Source organism: Phocoena sinus, chromosome 15 (genome assembly GCF_008692025.1).
Source record: "Phocoena sinus isolate mPhoSin1 chromosome 15, mPhoSin1.pri, whole genome shotgun sequence".
Taxonomy (NCBI): domain Eukaryota; kingdom Metazoa; phylum Chordata; class Mammalia; order Artiodactyla; family Phocoenidae; genus Phocoena; species Phocoena sinus.
This window is the reverse complement of record NC_045777.1, coordinates 50,737,372-50,757,211: the sequence shown is the minus strand read 5'-3', so window position 1 is coordinate 50,757,211 and position 19,840 is coordinate 50,737,372. Positions and strand designations below refer to the sequence as shown.

The following is a 19,840-nucleotide window of genomic DNA, read 5'->3' as shown; positions in this document are numbered from 1 at the left end:
TTTCCCAGTATTCACAGGCCCACTGGGGTGGGGTGGGGGGGCAACCCAGGATGCGGCCCTCCTTCATGTGTGGTGCAAGTAGGCAGTGCCCCAGCGGGGACACCCCCGAGAGAGAGATGCAGGCGAGAGGCTCAGAGACCCACAGGTGGGGAAGCACCTGGGGCCGCCCCACGCCCATGGAAGGGAGGCCCCTGGCCACTGTATCCTTGTCCCCATTGCTCCTGGGGCCGCTGCAGAGCCCTCGGGGAAGGCACTCTTTCCCTCTCGGTGCATCCTGGCCACTGTCATTGTCTGCAAGCTCAGGTGCACCCAAAACACGGGCCGCCCCGTCAGCACGCAGAGCCGCTGGGCTCCAAGGTGTGTGGTGTGGCTGCGGGGCGTCGGGTTTCCTGGGCAAGGGGTTGCCTGTGAGACACTGACCTTGTCACAGGGAAGCCCCTCAACAGCCTTCGTGGGCGGGTCTGGGCAACAGTAGAGAGCAGGGCCACCTGGGTGGGGTGAGGCACCTGCGTGTCAGTGCTGGCCTGAAGCAAGACTGGCCACAGCGCACCCGGCTTCAGGACCCGGTGTGGGGAGAGCGCAGGCGCTGTGTTCTCAGCTGCTCAGGTGTTGGTTATGTGTTAAGGGAGTTTTTAGTTACACTGGGTTAAATAAAATTCACTCCACCTGTCTTTCTCGCTGAGGTTGCTCAAATCATCAGTGCAACTGCTCTGTGGCCGGCACCCTTTCTTGGTGGCTCTGCTCTGGCCATGTCCCCCTGTGGCACCCTGTGCCCTCGTCCTGGTTGTTGGGCTGGCTGTGTTCAGCAGGTCCTGGGCTCCAGCCTCTCTGCTCGGGTTCTCTGACCAGAGGGCCAGTGATTGCTCCTGGGCCTCCCTCCCTTCCTGCCCAGGCCAGGGGGTTCCTGCCCGTGTCAGGCCAGCAGCCACCCCTGCTGGCTGGCCAAGTGGTACCCGCTCAGATCCTTCTAAAAACGGGCGGTTGGGGAGGCCTTGACGGAATGGGAAAGCTGAGGGCTCAGGTGCTACCGGCAGTTGGGCTGTGAAGTCAGGAGGTTCTGGTGAGAAAAAGAAGGTCCCAGAAGAGCCCCCGCTGCCCTGCCTACCTTGGTTTTGTCTTGGAAGGAGAGATGTGAGGACAGAGCTACCACTTCACACCTCACGTGCTCCCCCTGGATCCCAGAGCCTTCAGCTCTGACTTTTCCTGCCTCCCTCCGCCCTCCCCTATCCCCCTCCCGCAACCGCCCTGGGGTCCAGCTGTGGGCAGCCATGGGCTGCTAGGCCCAGGGCTTCTTGGCAATGGCCAAAACCACAGGCAGGGCTGTTGGTAAAGCTATATCAGGTGAGTTGTGGCGGAGCTGGGAGGACCACCAGGCAAGATCCTGCACGAGGGTCTGGGCCACGTGGGACGGCTTTGCTTCCTGACCCCCAGCTCTCCTCAGAGCCCAGGCGCTCCATGTGAAGCTGGCCAGGCAGGCACTGTCCCATTCCTGCTGCCTAATGCTGTGTGTCCTCAGGTGGGGCCCTGGACTTTTCTGAGGCTGAGTTTCCTACATGGACAGTGAGAGCTGGGCCTTGCTGTGGGACCCAGCGGGATGAGCCACGGTGAGCTCAGTGGGCGCACTCAGCAAGGTTTTGGATCCCTGTTATCCTCGGCTCCATTTGCGAGCATCTCCCCCCGTTGGCTCTAAAGGCAAACCCCAAGGTACCTTCTTGTAGAGCCGGCAGACAGCAACCCCTCGTTAGGGACCTCACCACCCTCCCAGCCAGGCACCATCACCCCAGAGGACCTGGAACTCCTCCTGGAGGAAGGGCTGGCCAGCTCCGAGCCCTTGAGTCTGGAGGAGAGCTCGGAGGGGTATGAGTCCAGCTGCCTGCTGTCCACCACTTCTGTCCCAGAGCAGGACACCCCCAAGCACTGGAAGCAGCTGGAGCAGTGGTAAGCCCCTTGGAGACCAGGGGCGGGGGAGCCACGTAGTCAGTGCCCTGCACACGCAGCTGACACAGCCCGCTCCTCACCCCACCAGGGTGGCTGACCTGCAGGCCGAGGTGGTGTCGCTGCGGGGACACAAGGCCTGCTGTGAGCGTACCACGCTGAGCCTGCTGCAGGAGCTGCTGCAGGTCCACACCTGCTTGCAGCTGCAGGACTTAGAGCTGAAGAGGCTTCAGCAGGCGGCTCAGGCCCCCGAGAAGGAGGCTTTCCAGCCTCCTTCAGCTGGGAGGCGACATCCCCGGGTGTCAGGGCAGCTGTTTCCTGGACCCTGAGCCCCACTCAGCCCCTGCTACTCAGGCCAGGGACTCACTCTGTGGGCCCCCGTGTCTCTGCTGGTCGAGCTGGGAGGGCCCCTGGCCTGCACTCAGCTCACCCCTCCACCTTGCAGTTCCCCAGCCTGCAGAACCAGAACCAGACGCAGGCCCTGGACAAGAGGTACCCCTGCACCCTTGGAGCAGGCTTAACAGGAGGGAGAGGGGCTTTGGGGAAGCAGCGGCTGCTGCCAGGCCAGTCTGGGCATCAGCCCCTGGCTTTTGTTGCCTCCAATTTGGTATCTTGCTCAGGTAAGCAAACACATCCACGGCCCAGCTCCAGAAGGTCAGGTTGCTGGAGCCTGGCAGCCTGTGGAGCTTGGGAAAGGGGCAGAAGGCTTGCTGCTGGGCCCCTCGGCTGAACCCCCACCCCAAAGGCTGCCCAGCCTGCTCCTGGCTGCCAGGAGGTGGCAGGGCAGGCCCCAGGCAGAAGCAGCTCTTGTGTGCCAGGCTGGTGGAGGTCTGGGAGGCCCTGACCCAGATCAGGAGGAAGCAGGCACTCCAGGACTCTGAGCGGAAGGGCGCCGAGCAGGAGGCCAGCCTTAGGTGGGCCCCTCAGGAGGCTGTCTCTGGACCTGCCGAGGGGTCGTGTGGGAGTCATCAAGGAGGGCAGGTGACCCTCCAGCCCAGGGTCCCCACCTCTTCCCCTTCCCCATCAGTTACGCTCACGGGGATTCTAGGTCTCTCTGTCCCAGGTGGAGACACAGAGTGGGCTTCTGGCCTCTCTGTGTGTTTACCCGGGCAGGGTTGGACCTCCTGCTAGGTCAGCCTGGGCCCCCCAGATGCAGGCCTGGCCTGAAAAGGATTTGGTGTCCAGGGCCCCACCAGCTTCCCTGAGGCTCCCCACCAGGCCTCTGGCCGACTGGGCTGCTGTGACCTGCAGCCGTTGCCCCTAGGTTGTCTGAGCTGACCGAGAAGCTGAAGCAGGAGGAACGGGACCGGGAGGTGGCCTGTGGAGCCCTGCAGAAGAGCCAGGAGGAGGCCAGCCAGAGGGTGGGCCATGAGGTGGCCAGGATGCAGGTACCTGGGAGGCCAGGGGCAGATCCAGGCAGGGCTCTGGCATCAGCAGCCAGCAAGCTGCCAACAAGGCAGTCTGTGCAGGAGACCCCCAACTCTCCCCATCCCACATCTTCTCCACTGCTGAGGTCTTCCTTCACCCCAGCTCTCCTTTTGGTTCCGTTCACGTGTTCGGACCTGGTGGCTGACCCCCAAGTCCTATACTGTCCACTACGGTGGCCATTGGCCACGGGTGGCTCTGTATGTTGAAATTTAAAACTCAGTTCCTTGGTCACAGGAGCCACATCGCAGTGCACTGTGGCTACCTGTGGCTGGTAGCTGTCGATTTGGCTGTGCTGAGGTGGAGTGCGTCCTCCATCACAGAAAGTCCATCATTAGCACGAGTGCTGTTGTGGTCACTGCTCCCCCACCTCCCCTTCCCCATGTGATCAGCACCCAGACCAAGAAATAGAATCTCATAGCCCGAGGCCCCTTCCTCGGCCATTTCCAGCTTCAATGCTTCCCTCCGCGCAAAGTGGAAGTCCCTTCCTGAAGACGCATCTTCCGGTGGCCCTGCTCCCAGCTGGTGCGTGTGGCCTAGAAGGTGGGGCAGGGGCCAGGGTGGAGCGCCTCTGGACCCAGCCTCTTCAGCTCTGCAAATAGAGACCAGGGACTGTGCCGCGTCCCCAGCTGCTGCCCTCATAGCTCAGCTGCCCAGCTCCATGCATGCCCCTCCCGCTGCCCTGTGGGAAGCTGGTGCCTTGGCTCCATCGAGAGGCAGGAGCCCCAGGCAGCATCGGGGTCCGGGATCCCAGATGCCTGGCTGGCACGCATCGCCCCAAGTGTGCCATGGGGCTGGGGTCAGTGCCCTGCCACTGCTGCCTGGTTTTGTGAATAAAGTTTTATCGGCACGTGGCCATTCGTTTATTGTTGCCCACGGCTGCTTTTGTGCTGGAACCACAAAGCTGAGGGCTTATGACAGAGACCCTGTGGCCCATGAACACCAAACGTCTGCCTTCTGTTTTTTTGTTTTTTTTTTTTTGGCGGTACGCGGGCCTCTCACTGTTGTGGCCTCTCCCGTTGCGGAGCACAGGCTCCAGATGCACAGGCTCAGCGGCCATGGCTCACAGGCCTCGCCGCTCCGCAGCATGTGGGCTCTTCCCGGATCGGGGCATGAACCCGTGTCCCCTGCATCGGCAGGCGGACTCTCAACCACTGCGCCACCAGGGAAGCCCTGCCTTCTGGTTCTTTATAGAAACAGCCAAGCCCTGCTCTGGGTCACCCTGCATGGGACAGGGAGGCTGGTGGGGGCTCAGGGCACACCTGCTCTGGGCTGTGGGCAGCCCTCCTGGCCCTAGAAGGACTTGTGGCCGTGGAGAGGGTGCCTTGTGCCTGTGGGCCTAGACCCCCGTCTCCTGCATCCAGAACCTCGGTGCAGCAAGAAAGGAGCTGATGGAGGGAGAAGAGAGAAGGGGTCCCACCCTGGGCCTGGAGGACGAGGGCAGACAGTGTGTGTGTGCACATGTGTGAACGGGGATGGGCACATATGCATGAGTGTGTGTGCATGTGTGAGCGTGTGCTCACGTGTACACTCAGCCTCCTTGCCCGGGGCTCCTGGCAGGGGTATGATCCGATGGCTGCTCTGCCGCCTCCCCTGGTGGGGTCTGGCAGTCACTGTGAGGACCATGTGTGTCCTGGGCCCGTGGAGCGTGGCCTTCAGACCCTTCACAGCCCTTGCGCCTGGCTCTCTGGGACATGTGGCCCCTGCCTGCCCTGCCTTCCTTCCTGAGGAGGGTGTGACGGGCCCACCCCTGCAGGGCACACAGGACCAGGGTCCCCTCCGACAGAGATGGTTGGGCAGGAGAACAGCAAGTCCCTGATGGCGCTGTGGGTATGGGGATGGGCAAGGGGGACGCCCTTGGGGAGGTGCACGGTGACCATGTGGCCCCCCCTCCACAGGCCCAGATGACCAAGCTCAGGGAGGAGATGAGCCTCCGCTTTCTCAAGAGGGAGGCCAAGCTATGCAGCTTCCTGCAGAAGAGCTTTCTGGCCCTGGAGAAGGTGAGTGCCTGCCGGCGGCAGGCCATCCAGTCCCCCTCTCCCCAGCTCACGGCGGGCGGGGTCTCCCCACAGAGGATGAAGGCCTCAGAGAGCGCACGGCTGCAGGCGGAGAGCGGCCTATGGGAGGAGCTGGAGAGCCAGTGGCAGCAACTCCGGGAGCTTGACGCAGAGCGCACGCGTGCCCTGCAGGGGCAGAGGCAGAGGCAGGTGGGTGGCACAGTGGGCACCAGCACAGGCGGGGCCCCGGCTGGAGCTGGGCAGGTCTCAGGTTGCCTCTGCCCAGCAGCAGGAAGAGTGCCACCTCCTGGAGCAGTGTCGGGGTCTGGACGAGGCCGTGGTCCAGCTGACCGAGTTCGTGTGTCAGAACCAAGCATCGCTGAGCCACATCCTGCTGGCCGAGCAGAAGGCCTGGTGGGTGTCCGAGCGGGGCCTCAGGTGGGGCAGGTGGGAACTGCCCTGCTCCCCTGACCCCAACGTCCTGAGCCTGGCTCGAGGCCCAGCAGGGTGCCCTGGGGCAGAGAAGCTGCCCTTTAGTGGGGGGCTCCCATCCCTCCCCCAGCCTGTCCCTCGCGGGGGAGCTCTGAGTGGCAGCGGTGGACTCAGCCCTGTCTCGGTGGTCCCTGTGATGACCCTCATCCTCTCCCTGGGGCCACCTGGAAGGTTCTGAAGCCAGTAGCCGGGCTCGCTGCCCTGGCACAATGCCAAGGGGTGGGCCAGCCTTGGCTGAGGGACAGTTTCTCTCAGTGGCACCCACCCCCAGGGATGCTAAAGGGAAGTTGGAGAACAGCCGGGCCGGGGAGCTGGCTACCTACCTGCAGGAGAGCCTGGAGACCATGCAGCTGGCCAGCGAGCTGGCCCAGCAGGAGATGTACAGTGCCCTGGAGCTGGTGAGACGGCAGGGCCAGGGCCGGGCCTGCAGGGTTCCCTGCCTATGCAGGCAGTACACTCAGCCCAGCCTCCCACAGCTCCGAGAAAAGAGCCAGGCCCTGGAGGTGTCCGTGGCTGAGCTGGTCAGGCAGGTGAAGGACATGAGTGACCACTTCCTGGCCCTGAGCTGGAGGCTGGACCTGCAGGAGCAGACGCTGAGCCTGAGGCTGTGCGAGGTGAGTGCACAGAGCAGCCCAGGGAAGGCGCACCTAGATGGGAGGGGTCCTGCTGCCCCTCAGGGCGGCGGGTCCCAACCCACCCAACAGCTGTCCACAAGGCCCGGGGTCCCAACCACACGGGGGCTCCACTGAGTGACCAGCAAAGCAGCCTACACCTTTGGGTTCTTTTTGCTCTTTTTCTAACAGCTTTATTGAGGTTCAGTGCACCCACCATACAACTCCCCCTTTCAAAGTGTGTACTTCCGTGGTTCTTTGTCTATTCAGAGTTGTACAGCCACCACCACAATCACTTTTAGAACTTTTCCATCCCCGAAAAGGAAACCCCGTGCATTAGAGGTCACAACCCCTCCCCCAGCCCCTGGCAAACACTGGTCTGCTTTCCGTCTCTCTGGATTTGCCCGCTCTGGACATTTCGTATAAATGGAATCAAATGCTCTGTGGCCTTTTGTGAGCTTCTCTCGCTGAATGTTCCATGTTTGAGGTTCATCCACTCTGTGGCATGTGTCAGTGCTCCTTTCCTTTTTATGGCTGTCACATTTCACTGTGTGGATGGATCATAGCTTATCCATTTGTCAGCTGATGGACACTGAACTGGTGTCCTTCTGAAGCCCTTAGTGCTGCCGTGAACACAGGTATACACCCTTTGGCGGCGGGGCTGGGTCCCCCATCCTGTGCGTGTAGGCCAGCTGCCTGTTCTTTGTCGCTGCCGACTCACAGGCAGCTGGGTCTGGCTCAGGGGAGGGAGCGAAGCCAGGCCTTCTTAGGGATGTGGCTCTGCTCAGCCTGGTGGCCCTGCCTGGGAGGACTGGGGCACCCAGACTGTGCCAGGCCAGGCCACCCGGGCTGTGTCCGGTCAGTGTGGACATGCTCTGAGTTGAGGCGGGGGCCCTGTGCCCTCCAGGAGCTCTGCTGCGTGGGACTCGGCGTCTCAGGTCTGACTATGGCTCCAGTGGGGCCAGTCGGCCTGTCCACCCTCTCTGGGCGGGTTCCAGCCCTCACTGGTGTCTGCGCCCCAGGCACAGAGTGCATGGGGAGTTGCAGAGCAGCGATGGCGGGAAGGCCTGGCCCGGTGTCGAGAGGAGGCCGAGGCGCACCTACGGGAGGTGCAGCAGAGAGTGGACAGCCTTCCCGGCAGGTGAGTGAGGGCTGGGCTGGCCTCCTCCTCCCCGCTGTGCCCACCCTGAGCAGCCCGCCGGCTCCACGTTTCAGATAGAGGCCATCGCCGACACGTGCATCCTTCACAAGAGGGACTCAGACTTCAAGATCCCTGCTGAGGCCAAAGCCAGGTGAGGCCCCCGGCTCCCTGTCATAGCCTGGCAGGACCTTCAGGGAGTGGGCTGGTCCCACTGCAGGAGGGCACAGCCGTCTCAGAATGACCCTGCTGCATCACAGGGCTTCCTGACAGTGGTCCATCCTCCCCAAGCCCCTGCACCTGTGGCAGTCCCAACCCCTCCCCACCCCAGGCCTGGCCCAGCTTCGGGTTTGGCCCCTGCTGGGGGCAGCCTTTCACTCTGTCACCTGCTGGGGACCCCCCAGTGCCCACTGGTGGGGCGGCAGTGCCGAGCACCCTATGCTCTGCCCAGGGCCTCCTCCCTCCAGCTGCCCCACCCCCCAGATGCCCCCCAGAGCCCGGCAGCCCCGGCCTCCTGTGCTCACAGAGAGCTCGAGGGCAAGGCCGTGAGGCAGGAGCTGGCTGCTCTGCCGTCCTCTGTGCAGCTGCTCAGAGAGGGCAACCCCGGGCGGAAGATCGCCAAGATCCAGGGCAAGCTGGCCACGGTACCCCTAGGCCCCTGGGCTTGGCACACTCGGTGGGGGCGGGGGGGCTGGCTCAGACAGGGGCAGACCTTCCCCCACCCAGGGAGGCTCAGATCCAGGACACCCCCCTGGGAATGTGGGGGGCGAGGCGCATGGAACCAGCCATCCTGCTGGGCGGCTCTGCACGTATCAGCCTCTGGAAGTACCAAGTGGGGGCTCCTGTCTGGAGCCCCCAGATGCTGAGGTGAATCAGCAGCTAGTGAAAAGAGCAGCCCTGAGTTCTGGCCGGGTCCCCCCTTGTCTTCGGGCTGAGTGATGCGACCGGCTCCCACTGAGGGGCGAGGACCCATGTGTCAGAGGCCAGCTCCTGCCACGAGTGATTAGGGCGGGGGCCTCCCCCGAGTCTGCAGACTTTCTGCATCTGTGCCCACGAATGGGGGCCGTGTTTAGTTTCAGAACCAAATGATGAAGTTGGAAAGCAGCATCCAGTACAAGACCATTCAGAATCTCAAGTTTAATACAGAAACCAAGCGGGTGAGAGGTGGCCCCTGAACGGGGCCCTGGCCGTGCCCCCGCCCCTGCCACCCAAGCTCCAGGGCTTACCAGGCCCTGTGGGTGGGCCGCCTTTCTCTGTGCAGAGCCTGACTTGCAGCTGCCCTCACCACCCCCAGCCTGGCCACCCCGTAGCTTTTTGGTCTGCCCAGCCGTCTGTCTGCATGTCTGGCCCAAGCAGAGTTTCTGGGCAGATAAGGCCCAGGCTAGCCCAGAGGGAGATAAATCCCATTGGCTGTCCCGCTCCTCTGGTCTGATTCCCGCGTCCGCAGCGCACGGAGGAGATGGCCACTCCGCTGTCAAGCGTGATGCACCTGTGGAGCGAGGGGGGCCCTGACGCTAGGCAGCAGGAGGGTCCCCATGTCCCTGGTGAGGCAGCAGTTCTTCATCAAGGATGTGGCCCCTGACGAGGTGGTCCCCATGAACCACTGGGGCATGTATCAGGCCGTGAGGTGGGCAGCGGGGAGCCGCCTTCCAGAGCCCCCTCTAGGCCCGGGTTCGGGGCTGGGCGGACCCCGAGGGCAGTGGGCGGAGGCGGGTTCCAGGCTGTGAGCCGTGTCTCTGGGCAGGTGGCTGCGGTGGAAGGCGGTCCTCATGAAGCTGGCGGCCTGGCAGAGGCCAAGGGCGGTCTCGGAGAAGCCCCTCGGCTAGAAGCCTGCCCACTAGCTCTTGTCCCTGCCCCTTTCCCAGAAATAAACATGCCCGCCCCACGCCTGTCTGAGGCTGGAGTTCCCTCCAGGGGTTCAGGAGGCCCTGGGCAGGGGAGTGGCCAAGAGGACCTTCCCTAGACTCCCAGAACCTCTGCCCCTGTCCTGGCTGCTGAGCCCCAGGCCCCACCGCTCCCCAGCGCCTCCCACCCACAGGCACTGCGGCCCGAGCCCCACCCGGAGCCAACAGCACGTTAGCTTGGCCACTCAGACGGTGCCCCCCTTCCTGCCTCTCCAAGAAAGCCGTCACCCCCATGGTAGCTGGCCCTGCCACCTGCACGGGTGCCACGAGGAAGAGCCACCCTGGGGCCAGTTGGATGGGCAGTGTGGAGGGCTGCCCTTCACCACTGACTGGAACTTTGGGGGCTGGTCTTTGAGGAAATGTGGCTTGCCAAGAGGGGAACCCAGTGTGTAGACGCCCTGAGCCCACCGCCTCCAAGAGGCTGCAGCTCCTGCCCCATCCTCCCTCCTGTGGGCAGAGCTCTTGGGTGGCCCCTGTCCATTCCCTGCCCTGGCCTGGGAAGTCCCTACCTGAGCTGATTTGTCCCCTGGTGGCTGCCCTGATTGGAGGTCCCCGAGGGCTCCTCTCAGGACAGCAATAAGGAGAGTCCGGGCCCTTGTTGCCCTCAGCTCACCCCCGCTGATCCTTGCTCAATCGCTAGGCCTCGGCCAGCTGCACCCCCTCCAGGGCCTGGCCCCCCGAGCCCAGCAGCTCGGGGCCGGCCTCTGCTGACCAACTGGCCAGCAGGTCGCTGAAGTCAGGCGTGCCGGGGTGCAACAGACCCAGGGGGCTGGGTGCCGGCTCCTTCCAGAAGGAGGGGGGAAGCTTCCTTTGGGTCATGGGGGTGATGTGGCCGTACTTCTGCTCCAGCCTGAGTCGGCGGCCGGCCGCGGCCCTGGGTCCCGAGTACTGCCACAGCCCGTAGTCGAAGAGCTCGGCCAGGGGTCCCAGCGGCTGCAGCCCTTCCCCACCGAGGCCCGGCCCGCACGCCTGCCCCTCGGGGGCCCCAGGGGAGCAGACCCTGGGCTCAGTGGCCTCATTTTCTGGGGCGTCACCCTGTGCCAGGCGCACAAGGTTGGCGCAGGAAAGCTCCCTGGCTGAGCTGCTGGCTGTGTGGCCATCGGCGTAGATGTCGCAGGCGTCGGGGTCCTGCCCCCGGTCCTTGTGGCCGAAGTACCGCTGGATGTCGCCACTGATGAGCTCAGAGAACCGCAGGAGCTGCAGCGGCGTCTCTGGGCCACCGGGGTCCAGAGGGGCCACTTCTGGGGCCCAACCTGAGCTCTGGGGGGCCGGGCTGTGGCCCTCTGGCCCCTCGACCTCCAGTTCCTCTTCCCCATCCTCCTCCTCCTCCTCCTCAGAAGAGTCTGGGGGCTCCGGGTCTGAGGGCAGGAAGGGCCCATGGGATGGCAGAGGCAGCCGGAAGTCACAGAGAGGCCAGATCACGCCCGCGGCCATCTCTCCGCCGAGCTTCTGGGGGCTCTCGGGCAGTGGGCGCTAGCTGGGGAGGGAGGTGGAGAGGGGACAGGTTAGCAGTCAGGGCCCGTAGCCCTCCTAGGGGAATAGTCACTGCAGGGTTGGGGCGGGTGCTGAGCTCAGAGGCAGGTGACATTTGGAGAGACGGAGGTGGTGGGCACTGTGGCGGGGGGGGCATGGTGGGGGGGCATGGCAGGGGTGAGCTGCAGGGTGCAGGCCTCAGTCACCCGCCAGAGGAGGGTACATCCTGTCCTGTAGGGAGGGCGGCTGACTGCTGTTGGAATAGTGACTTGGAGAGAGAGAAGCTGGGCAGGTGGGAAGGGAGCTGGCCCAGGGGCTGGGCTTCGGGCAGGTTTGGGGTCTGGAGAGCAGAGCCCTCGCCCCAGCTCAGGGTCGCTGTAGCTCTTGATAAACAGGCTTGTTGACGTAGACTCTGCCCAGGTGCAGGGTGGGGAGGGACCCCCTTGACACATCCCCTCCCCGAGTGTCTGTGGTTGGCAGGGTCCCTCTGTGCCTGAAGTGACCATGCTGAGCCCGGGAGCCGGGCCTGGCTGCCTCGACCTGGGTGCTCTGTCCCTTGCAGTTTTGGGGGCTTCAGAGGCTTCAGGGGCTGTGAGGGTGAGCTCCGGGGATCTTCAGGGGAGGGCAGAGCCATTTCTCTGTCCCCACAGTCGCAGGCTTCCCTGTGCTCCCTGTCGGGGGTGGAGGGTTGATGAGGTCACCTCTAGCATCTCTAACCTGGGAATGGGTGGGGGGGCTGGCAGGACCATGGAGGGGGTGGGATTAGGGGAGCTGATTGTGAATGTGGGAGGCCCCCCCCGAACAGGGCCCCAGCTCCTGCACTGCAGGGAGGCAGGGGGGCCAGCCCTTGGACCAGGATGCCTTCTAGCGGGAGCCCTGGGCAAGGGGGAGGAAGAAAGGGAAGAAGGGTTAGAGAGAAGGGGGGGCTCACAGCTTCAGGAAACCACTCCCTATGTGGGGGGAGGGGCGGGAAGTCCACAGGCCGCCCTCAGAGTCAGGGGGGCCTCTCCGACCTCCCCCTCTTCCCTGCCATCATGCTCCGCAGTTCTAGGGCCCCTCTTCCCTGTTGGGGTGAACCGTGGCCCCAGCGTTGGTCGTTGGCATGGCAGCTGGTGGGGAGCCAAGACTCAGGCGCCCCCCTTTCCCTGGCCAGCCCACCTCGATGACCCAGCCCCGCTCAGCCCTGCTGTTGACCCCTCCCCGTGGGTGGGTGGTCCCCAAAGACCACCAGGGCAGAGGAACCCCACAGCCTTCCCAGGACCTCCGCCACCAGGACCCTCCCACCCGCCGCCCAGCCTGGCTCCTACCTGCCGAGGCCTGCAGCTCCCGCTGGGCAGGCCCACCTCCACCTGGGCTCAAGCATTTATAGCCAAGATCTGTGGCTGGCCCGGCTGGCAAATATTTGGTGACTGCATTGTCATCGCAGACTGGGCAAATAGAGCCCGTTTGCTTTAGCGCCCGGCAACCAGGGCCCCGCCGGGGGGAGCCTCAACCTGCCCGGGGGACGGTGGAGTGTTTGCCGCTCGCCCAGCTGGCTCACACCCGGGGCCGAGGACCCTTATCTCCGCCACTGATTGGGGCCTGGACCAAGCCTTGTCAAATAGGCGGAAAATTAAATTTCATGCTATTTTGACTCCTGGAGTAGCCTTCTCTAGAGGACATCCTGCTTCTGCAGTGCTCTGGGTGAACGGGCTCTGGGCTAGCAGCAGGACCTGGGAAGCCCCAGGAGGGCCAGGGACCACCAGCCAGGGCCCAGGTGGTGGGTTTATGCAGGTGGGGACCCCAGAGTCCCTGCCCAGCCCCCTCCTGCCACTTCCCACCGTTCCAGAGCTGCAGGTGCATTTGCAACAAACCCTATTGAATCACTGCTCCCCCAAGGGCTTCGTCCCCATGTCCAGGCTGAGGTGACACCTCCCTTCTCTGGCTCCTTTTTTAGCTCCTGTGCCTTCCCCTAAGGGGCTTGGTGGCCCCTCCAGCCCCGTGGGTCCTGCCCGGGGGCGTCCTCACTGTGGTTACCACCCACCATTACAGCCCCTTCACCGTGAGTCCCATGAGTCCAGTCCAAGTTTCCCCGTCTCCGGAAACCGACCTTGGCCACAGCCACAGTTCTGTCCTTATACCCTGGGGTCCAATGACACTTGCCAGGTCCTGATTGTGGGTCGACCCTGCCCCAGCCTTAGCCAGCCTCCCTCTGACCCAGCACAGCCCAGATGTCAGCCAAGACCCGGGGGAGGCTGGGGGTTGGGGTCCCCGGTGGCTCCCCAGGACTGCTGGGACCCCAGAATCCCTCTTTGCCCAGGTACGGCCCCTGCCCCTCTGCCAGCCCAGGGAGCGCCCACCATGACCTACCCAGGACCCAGGGCTGGACCTCAGCAGCTGTTCTGGCTGTAGCTGCAGTGCCCACTGCTGCCTATTGGGAACAGGCAGGGCCGGGGTCTGGGAAGGGCCTGGAGACCGGCCGGGTTGGGGTCAGCCCCGCAGGGTGGGGCCTCAGGGGCCCGAGGGAAGTGCTGGGCCAGGGGGCTGGGCTGGGGAAGGTGAGATGCAGCCCTGTCATGCAGAAGGTCCTGGCCTTTGTGGCCAGAGGAGGGGCTTCACAAAGGAGGTGGTTTGCAGGCACTGATGGGGCAGGTGCTCACCCAGCCAAACTGGGGGAAGTAAAGGTGTTCCAGCAGAGGGGACAGCCTGGAAAGGAACCAGATCGCGAGGAGCTGGCACCCCTGTGGTAGGCTGAGTGATGGCCCCAAAGATGTCCACACCCTGATCCCTGGGAATTGCGTCCTCACCTCACTTGGCAAAGGGACCCAGCGGAGGTGACTGAGATAAGGACCCTGAGATGGGAGATGGCCCTGGATTATCCAGTGGGCTTGTGTGTCACAGAGGGAAGCAGGAGGGTCCGAGTGGGGGTGGGGGGAGACGTGGCGACTGAAGCAGAAGGTCACCTTTGAAGGTGGAGGGGCTGCAATCCAAGGAATGGAGCGGCCTCTAAAATCCGGAAGACAAGGAGATTCTCCCCTGGAGCCTTCAGGGCACAAACCTGCAGACACCTTGATTTGGGGCCAGGGAAACCCACTCGGGACCTCGGACCTCCAGGACTGCACAACAAATCAGTGTTGTTTTAAGCCACTCAGTTTGTGCTCCCTGTTTCAGCAGCAACAGGAAGCCCAGAGCTGGAAGCATTGGCTGGAAAGTGGGGTGGGTGGCACACAGGACCTCCTAGCCTGGCCCTGGAGCTCGGACCTTCCTCCTGTACTGGGAGCCAAGTCGGCCAGGGCCTCAGCTCTTCCCAGCATCACTGGAACCAAATCGCAGAGTGGCAGTGGGGCTTTTGCAGGAAAGAGGCCCCAGGGTGGTTTTCACCCCCCACCCCACAGGCCCACTTTTCCATCCTGGCCTCTGCCTCAGGCTCCCAGTCAGTGGAACTGGGGCTGTGGAAGGGGCTCTGGGTCCCAAGAGTGACCCAGCGAGGTGTCCATTCGTGCCAGCTGTGGGAAGACTGTCCACAGACAGCCAGACACTTGTCCTCTGGTGGCAGAATCCCAGTGCCTTTTTCTGCCTGACCAGAGACAAGGAGGAAACCCCAGTCTAGGATGGAGAGTTCTAGAGTCGGAGAGAACCCAGAGCAGGCAGGTGTTTGGGGAGAGGAACCTCAGCAGCACAGTGTGGGGTGGGCCTCTGGACACAGGAGGCCTGAGCCCGGAGACTTGGGGAGGGTGCCACTGCATCAGTCCTAGCGATCAACGATGGGGCCTAACAAGGCACAGTATGTGGAGGTGAGGGTGGGAGACAGGCGTGAGAGGGATTCAAGAAGCAGATCTTGGGTCTTAGTGGAATTATCCCCTTCCTTGCCCCTCCTGAGTCAGAGCCATGCTCAAGATAGACACAGGAGTCTGGTGGGTGGAGGCTGAACTCCAGCTTTTGTTACAGGTGAGGCTGGGCTGGGTTATGGCAGCCAGGGGGACCCTGGGTAGGTGGAGAGACGCACTTTCCCAGAATCACTGCCCACACATGTCCCGCCGGTATTGGGTGGCCAGCCAGTGCCAGGCCAAGTGGCATGGGTGTCCCAAGCCCCCTGTGCCCATGGGGGCTCCTGGCTGGGGCTGGGGGCTGAGGCACTCAGGCTGCCAGGCTTGGGGCCTGAGCATATGCCCTGGCATCTGCTCCCAGCCAGGCCCCCATTGTGGGCAGTATGGGGCCTTCAGAGCGCTGTGCTCACCCTGCCCCCACCAGCCCCCACCCCTGCTGTCAGGCCTCAGCCCCTGGGAGAAAGGCTCTGCCTTTCCAAAGGTGGTGGCCCTGCCTGTCCCCATGCACCCCATATTGATCTTCCCAGGGAAAATCAATAGCTCCAATATGTCAGCTCTCAAGTGGCGCTACAGTAAATTACTCCCGCCATCGGGCACACAAGGGCTGCAGCCTCCCTCCCATTAGTGGGACATTAGTCCTCGTGTGAGGTTTCTCTGTGTGCTTTGAGATAATGAAGGCTGAGGTGTTGGTTTATGCCTCTGGGAGGAGGGGGACCTTGGACAAGAGCGGCATCGCTGGCAGTGCTGGGCACCTGTCACCCAGTGCCCTGCCGAGACTGCTGGGGTCAGGAAGGCGAGGGCCCTGGAGACACCGGGCCACCGGCCGCATCTGGCTGTGGCTTTTCCCACTCTGGGCTCCACCGCATCAGAGAGGGTCAGGCAAACCACAGCATTTGGGGCCGTTGTCACCCTCCAGCCAGAGGCTGCCAGGGACACATGTGTCACTGAACAGGGTGGATTTCACAAGGGAGAATTCACAGCCCGGAACATGGGTGTCTCAGGAGGCGGGCGTTAGAAAGGGCTCTGGGTTCAGCCATTGTTGGGTGAGGGGCTCTGCTCTGGGCTGTGTGCTGTCAGCAAGCAGGGTAACTGTGACTGGGCATCTGTATCAGTCTCCAGGGGCTGCCATAACAAAGGACCACCAATTGGTGGTTTAAAACAACAGAAGTTACTTTCTCACAGTTCTGGAGGCCAGAAATATGAAACCACGAAGGCTCTGGGGGAGAATCTTAGCTTCTGGTGTAGCTGTCAGTCCTCCGTGTTCCTTGGCTGGTGGCCACATCACTCCAGTCTCTGCCTGCCTCTTCACACGGCCTGCTCCCCTGTGCGTCTCTGGGTCTTTTTTCCTCTTATAAGGACATCATTTAGGGCCCACCCTATCCATTATGACATAGTTTTAACTAATTACACCCACAAAGACCCTATTTCCAAATAGGGTCACGTGCTAAGGCTCCAGGGAGATAATAATTTGGAGGGACATCATTCCACCCAGTATAGCATCTTTAATACATCTTATCCAGAAGGAGGGCAGATGAGGCAAGGCTCCAGCCATGGTTGGTAAAGGACCAGGGTCCCTCCCATCAGCCAGGAAGGGGGTATTTGGTCTTTTTTGGGCCACTTACATGTTTTGCTTGTGTTCAGATGTGATTATAAAGGGGTCTTGAGCCACCATGGTCACGGAGAGGCCTGGTCCAACACTGGTGTTCTCTGAAATTGTTTACGTCCTACAGGAGAGCCCAGCTCTGAGCATCAGGCCAGCTACCGGAGATCAAGGCCTGCTGTCCTCCTCAGACTCTGCAGGACCCACGTCCTTTGCATCATGCCTTCACCTAGAATGGAGACCAGTGCCAGCAGGACTTGGGGACAGAGGAGAGGTCCACTGGACATGTGGATTTGCTAAGTCTTTGTTGTGGGCCTGCGCTGCTCCTCCCAGACTCTGGCCTCAGAGCACCCTAGGAGCCTGATGGCAGTAAAGGAGCCCTCCACTGCCTCAGGATGGAAGGACACTTTCATGCCGTCCCCTTATCAGTCTTAACAGCTGTCCCAGGGACTGGCAGAGGGCTTCCCAGGCATAGCACCAGTCCTGGAAGCAGCCTGCGAAGGACAGGAGATGCCCATTTTACAGCTGAGGAAGCAGAGGCTCGAGGGGTGCTTGTCTGAGATGTCTTATTTCTGTCACCCATCCAAAGCAGTGGGACAGGTTTAGTGACCCTTTGGAGGCTGCCCTGCCTGGGGGTGAAGCCCTAGCCCCTGCCGTTGACCCCCAGCTCTGCACCACCTCTGCTGTCCCAGGGCAGCTTGTACCCAGATGCCCTAAATTAGCATACCAACCAGGTGGCTGCATAAGCTGCAGTCAGCAGCTCCACCCCAACCTCAGGCCTCTTTGATCTCCACCTCCTCCAGGAAGCCCTACAGGCTGCACACCAGAATGATTCTGGTCCATCCTCCCGCCCACAGTAGGTGCTCCTGGGGTTCCCTGTGGTCGAATTGGTTTGGCAGTGATTCTGGGTGGGGTTCTGGGGTGGAACAGGTGGGGTGGGGCCCAGTGAGGAGGATGTGGGCACACAGGTGCCTCTGTTGACACAGCAGCTCTGAACACAGTCCTGGCTTTGCAGCTGAGCTGCCACCAGGCGTCCAGGTTTGGTCTTCCCAGGGTGGGGAGATCTCCCAGATGCTGCTGAGCTAGGAACACCTCCAGCCCGCTACCCTTGCTTAAGTGTCTCTAGACTTCCTGAGAGGTGAAGAACTGGTCCCCGAGGCTGGTGCTTCTCCTGCCAGAAAGCAGGTGCAGGAGATGCTCCAGAAGCAAAGATTCTGAACCAGGAGGCAGCACATTACAGCTGCCAACTAAAAATTGTTGCTTGTCACCTGGTTCTACAAGAATAAAGTCACCTGACACTGCAGTCACTGACCTTCAACACACCCTTAAAGGAGTTCAGGGCAGAGATCAGGAATGAGGCCCTCTATGCTCTGGCAACAACTGGCAGAAAAACTCTCACGTTGTGCTTTTTTTTTTTTCAGTCGTCACAGTTCACAAGGTGGGCTCGTAATCTGATTTTGTCACCGTCAACCCCCACCCCCCACCCCCAGCACATCTCCACGTCTCCACATAATCTGTGATGACGCCTGGGTGCTCCTATGTGGTCTCCAGACAGGACGGCTCAGCAGAGCCAGGGCTAGTTTGCCTTGAAGGCAGAAGGCTCCAGCAGCTTCCCTATGAAGTCAACTGGGGAACCGGGTAGACAGGAAGTCCCAGGACAGCCCGAGGGTGACCCTCCCGGCCTGACTCCTAAGGTGGATGGGAAGGTTCCCCCCGAGCAGGCTGCAGCCTCCATCCACAAAGATGATGGCGCGCTACGCTCTGCACTGGTGGTTCCGCTGGTCTGGAGAGAGAGACTTGTCCGAGTGCCTGCTGGCTTCCCGGTGACAGCCGTGGGTGTGCTCTGCTGCGGTGGGTGAGAGATGGCGGCCCTGCGGCTGATCAGTGCGCAGAAATGCCTGTCCCGCAGGGCGGGTGGTGTAGACGCGGCTATTCGTGCGGAGCACAGAGCAACGCAAAGCGCCAGGGCTGGGTGAGGGTCCGCGGCCATGGGGCGGCGGACACTAGTCGAGGGGACAAGATGACTCCGTGGCTGAAAGTCCAATGAAAAGAGCAAAACGGCGTCGCCAGGCCCCGGGGAGGAGGCGTCCAGGGGCTGCGCCTGCCTGGCGGGAAGGGTGTGGAGTGTGGGCTCAGGGCCCCGATCTCAGGCGAGCCCGGCCGACGGTGAGACCCGCGCTGAGGCGAGCTCGTCGGAGGACGACGCCAGCATCCCGACCCCGCCGGCCGGCCTCAAGCCCGGCGCGGAAACCTAGGAACCTGCCCGCTAGTTCCTCTTCGGACCGGCGGCGAACTACATTTCCCGGCATGCCAGCGCGGCCGGCCGGGGGCGGGTCTACGACGGAAGAGGCCGCCTGAGGACGTGAGTCATTTCCGTTGCGCGAGTGGGTCCACGTTCTGTAGTCGTGAGCGGAGGCCAGGAACAGCGCGCGGCTTCCGGCTTCGCGCGACGGAAGTGACGCGACGCTGCGCGCGGCGGCGTCGAGTGCGGAGCCGGGGTCGCGATGAGCTGCGTGCTGTGGGCGCCGGCTGCTGGGTGAGGTCCGCGCGGTCTCGGCGGGACCTAGGGTGAGAACGGCGGGCGGGCGCGCTCACTGTTCTCTCTCTTCCAGGGCCCTCCGGGTACTGAGGCTCGTGCGCTGGCCTTTCCGAAGCCTGCATCCTCCGCCCGGTGGCCGGGCTCGTGCCCAGCCCGCGGCCGAGGGTGAGGAAGAGGTTGACCCTAACCGCCCCCTTCAGTTTTCCTCCAGCAAAGCCATCCCGTTTCGCTGGACAGTGAAGCACTCCCTAGGAAGGGAGCAGCAGCGGCCCTGGTGGAGGGTGCTGCCCTTCAGCCTGTGCCTCATGGTTCTGGTCATCTGGTGCTTCTTTAGACAGGAGACCAGCGCGGACCGGTGGTTGGGACGGATGTTGGAAGAAGAGGTACCGGAGCCCAGCGATCGTTCTGAAGAGCCTGGAACTCCGGTGGCCCATGGGGCGAGAACTTAATGGGGTGCCAGCAGCGAGGGAACAGACCTCAGTCTTTAGGCTTTGACGTCGCGTTTGACCGTTTCTGTCCTGGTTATGCGCGTCCCCAGACTGAAGGACTTGGATGGCGCTTCTGGCAAAGCTGACTCGTTGAAGGCACAGTAGAATGTCAGCAAATCGGAACCGGCTCTTTGCCTGATACTTGTTGCCATCGAATACGTCCAAAAGACTTTTCAGGTCTATAGAAAGGGTTTTGGTTGCAGCGTGTGCTGTTGGATTTGGGATGTCTTTGTACAACATTATCACGTTTCCAAAGGGATGCTGGTGACACTTGTAATCCAGTGTGATCCACTTTGCAGGTCATTTGCTTTCTGAGACAGAATAACTGGCACAAGAGTTAAACGTTTTGTTTTACAGTGTACCGTGATGTCTATAAATTGATGTTAGTTTAGCAGACTAACAATAAATATTAATTTGGTAATGTGGAATTAA

The 19,840-nt window shown here is 62.2% G+C and overlaps 3 protein-coding genes across 15 annotated transcripts; 2 read left to right on the top strand and 1 right to left on the bottom strand.

Moving 5' to 3' along the window:
- Window positions 1-80: 80 nt before the first annotated feature.
- CCDC154 (coiled-coil domain containing 154) lies at window positions 81-19,836 on the top strand. Of its 13 annotated transcripts, none has more exons than XR_004345646.1 (14): window positions 81-1,604; window positions 1,719-1,938; window positions 2,027-2,201; window positions 2,378-2,427; window positions 2,754-2,849; window positions 3,200-3,323; window positions 5,259-5,567; window positions 5,647-5,771; window positions 6,121-6,247; window positions 6,326-6,463; window positions 7,483-7,569; window positions 7,676-7,752; window positions 16,512-17,237; window positions 17,803-19,836. XR_004345646.1 is itself a non-coding variant. In XM_032604024.1 (14 exons), the coding sequence occupies exons 1-14, from the start codon at window positions 1,595-1,597 to the stop codon at window positions 9,422-9,424; spliced, it is 1,548 nt and encodes a 515-aa protein (XP_032459915.1). In that variant the 5' UTR covers window positions 81-1,594; the 3' UTR covers window positions 9,425-9,483. The 13 variants fall into 13 exon arrangements, 8 of the variants coding, with proteins under 8 accessions (XP_032459915.1, XP_032459913.1, XP_032459912.1 ...); XR_004345648.1 differs by lacking the exons at window positions 16,512-17,237; window positions 17,803-19,836 and adding exons at window positions 8,672-8,755; window positions 9,343-9,491; XR_004345647.1 differs by lacking the exons at window positions 16,512-17,237; window positions 17,803-19,836 and adding exons at window positions 8,672-9,225; window positions 9,343-9,480.
- Window positions 10,129-11,042, bottom strand: PERCC1 (proline and glutamate rich with coiled coil 1). Its single transcript, XM_032604030.1, has one exon. It carries the CDS (start codon window positions 10,934-10,936, stop codon window positions 10,139-10,141), a length of 798 nt encoding a protein of 265 aa, XP_032459921.1. The 5' UTR covers window positions 10,937-11,042; the 3' UTR covers window positions 10,129-10,138.
- On the top strand, window positions 18,777-19,840 carry C15H16orf91 (chromosome 15 C16orf91 homolog). The gene is made up of 2 exons (XM_032604031.1): window positions 18,777-18,917; window positions 18,994-19,840. The coding sequence occupies exons 1-2, from the start codon at window positions 18,886-18,888 to the stop codon at window positions 19,367-19,369; spliced, it is 408 nt and encodes a 135-aa protein (XP_032459922.1). The 5' UTR covers window positions 18,777-18,885; the 3' UTR covers window positions 19,370-19,840.